At 41.5% G+C, this 2,327-nt stretch overlaps 1 protein-coding gene across 1 annotated transcript; it reads right to left on the bottom strand.

Moving 5' to 3' along the window:
• On the bottom strand, positions 1-2,209 carry LOC129573165 (putative vitellogenin receptor; the record flags this gene model as incomplete). The annotated part of the gene is given in 5 exon segments (XM_055453458.1): positions 1-85; positions 169-510; positions 572-1,532; positions 1,645-1,974; positions 2,046-2,209. Coding segments are annotated over 5 exon segments (1,882 nt in total), but the record flags the coding sequence as incomplete, so codon positions are not given.
• Between the last annotated feature and the right edge of the window lie 118 nt (positions 2,210-2,327).

Here is a 2,327-nt window from a genome sequence, read left to right as displayed (position 1 = left end):
GTTGTTGCCCAAAAGATATCATCACCGACAATTGCCATTGAAACTGGTCTGTCGACATCATATAAGAACGTATGATGAACTTCCCCTAAAACGAATTCAAACCGATATCAATAAATCGATCAGCGAAATTATAACTCAGCATTTTCAGAACCAAAATTCAAAACCTACCATTGTAATTAGTGTAGGATATTTTCGATTCTGTGTAATCGGCCCAAAATACTTCACTCAACTCGTGATCCTTAACCATGGCAATTGGTCCACCTCCTAAGTCCTCTTCTATAACATGGAAATGAGCTCCTTGTCCATTTGGTTCAATCATATCGATGTGTGTATGATTCGCGGACTTCAGCGCTACAAACAACTTTCCAACTTCTGTAAGTGCGACCAATCCAATCGGAGATCCCGCACCCATGAAGTGTTGCACAACAGCACGGTGTTGAGTATTGAATGAATATACTTCAATTGTGCTGCGGAAGAGATCTGCCCAGTATAGATTGTTGGCCAGCTCATCTGTGATTTTCGAAAGTTTGATTAGTTGAGATTAATGACTGAATGAATCAGTAAAACCTACCGAATGTCATGGCAACAATCAAATCGATGTTCCCCTTGACGATCTCTTTCGTTGCGTAGTCTTTCATTCGTACTTGGACGATAGCTTCGCGCAAGTTATCTGCCACGATTATATCACCGGTAATGGAGTTGTATGCCATTTTATCAATGCGATACTTCAGCACCTTTCCTTCACCGTCTTCGTGTCGCCCGAAAGATTGGTGTTCGAATGTGACTAGACGATTTCCTATGCCAAGCAAAAGGATCTTTCGCTTGCCTGTCCATCGACAAGTGTGTTTGTCTACAGTTAGCTCCATGTATTTTGGGCAATCGCAAGTATACGAGCTATTCGAATTTAACAGGCATAAATGGCTGCATCCACTGTTTTTGCATGGATTTGCGCTATATCCTTCCAAGGCTGGATGAAAGACGTGAATGTCATAAATTACACTATCACGAATGATTGTTGTTCGATTTTTGCCCGTGAACTTGTTGCAAGACTGAATACTCTTTGAATCCCAATCGGACCAGTACAACGAATCTTGAAAGACGGCGATTCCATAGGGATGCTTTGATATTTCTTTGATGACCAGTCTTCGGTCGCTTCCATCCAATTTGCAACTTTCGATCGTTTTGGGTTTTGCATCGACCCAATAAATCCGTTCATTTGGCCAGTCGAGAGTTAAGCCATTTGGCCAGGTAATGTCTTTACTTACAAGTTTCTGGTTGAAATTGCCATCCATCGATGCAACGGCAATCATTGGATTCACTCCCCAGTCGGTCCAATACATTTTACCTTTTTGCGGATACAACGCGATGCCTCTTGGTCGATGCACATTCTCTGTGATGATGGCTTTGCAATAGCGACCGTCGTTGTTACACACGGCCACGTGTTGGAAATCATTGTCCGTGAAGTAGATGTTGCCGGTTACGTAATCAACGGCAACATCTTCTGGTTTGCCCAAACCGGCAGTGAATAGCGTCTGTAGAGCATTAGAAAAACCCATATTTATTCGGAGTTCTTGACAAAACCAAATTCGACACTGAATCGATTCGGCATCTATTAGTTTTTCAAATTCCACCAGCAAATTTTACCTGTATTTCAGAGCCATCTTTGTTCGCTTTCATGACGCTTTCGACTTGAGCATAGATATCAGTCCAGTAAACATGTTGACCGTAATAGCTCACGCCGATGACTTGATTCAAATTTTCAGCCACTCGTTTCATATGCTTGGATTTCAGCGAAAACCAATTGACCGTTTTGCTGGCTGCGTAAAGCAAAATCGCATCATCTGATCCATATGTTGTGCATGTATGATTGTTCTTAAGCAATCGAAACAGTGGAGCACAAGTGCATTTGTAAGATCCGATTATATTGACACAACCTTGAGAACACATGCCAAATTCCAAACATTCATTGATATCCTGAATCAATTCAAAGTGGTTAATATACAAGTATGCATTGGAAATGGCGTCCAAAAAGGTCTGTAAGTTACCTCACACTGTTGGTTCTCTTCATCGAACTTGAAGCCTTTCGGACAAACACAAGACTGACCAGTGGGTAGGTTCACGCAACGTCCATTTACACACGATTTTGAACAGATTTTTTTGCTTTTTTGCTTGAAACATTCATCGCTCTCGTCGTCACCGCTAGAGCAGTCTATCGGAATTCACAAGAACAACGTACATGAAATGTGCGGTGAAGCTTTTGTCAAGCTATGAGCGTAGCTTTATTCAATAGAATTTACCTTTTTTTCCATCGCAAACTTTATTCAGTG

The sequence above is a fragment of the Sitodiplosis mosellana genome, unplaced genomic scaffold (assembly GCF_009176505.1).
Source record: "Sitodiplosis mosellana isolate CC-2019 unplaced genomic scaffold, AAFC_SMos_1.0 Smas_scaffold_5980, whole genome shotgun sequence".
In the NCBI taxonomy this organism is placed as follows: Eukaryota; Metazoa; Arthropoda; class Insecta; order Diptera; family Cecidomyiidae; genus Sitodiplosis; species Sitodiplosis mosellana.
Note: the sequence above shows the minus strand (reverse complement) of the source record. Positions and strands in the feature narration are given on the sequence as shown.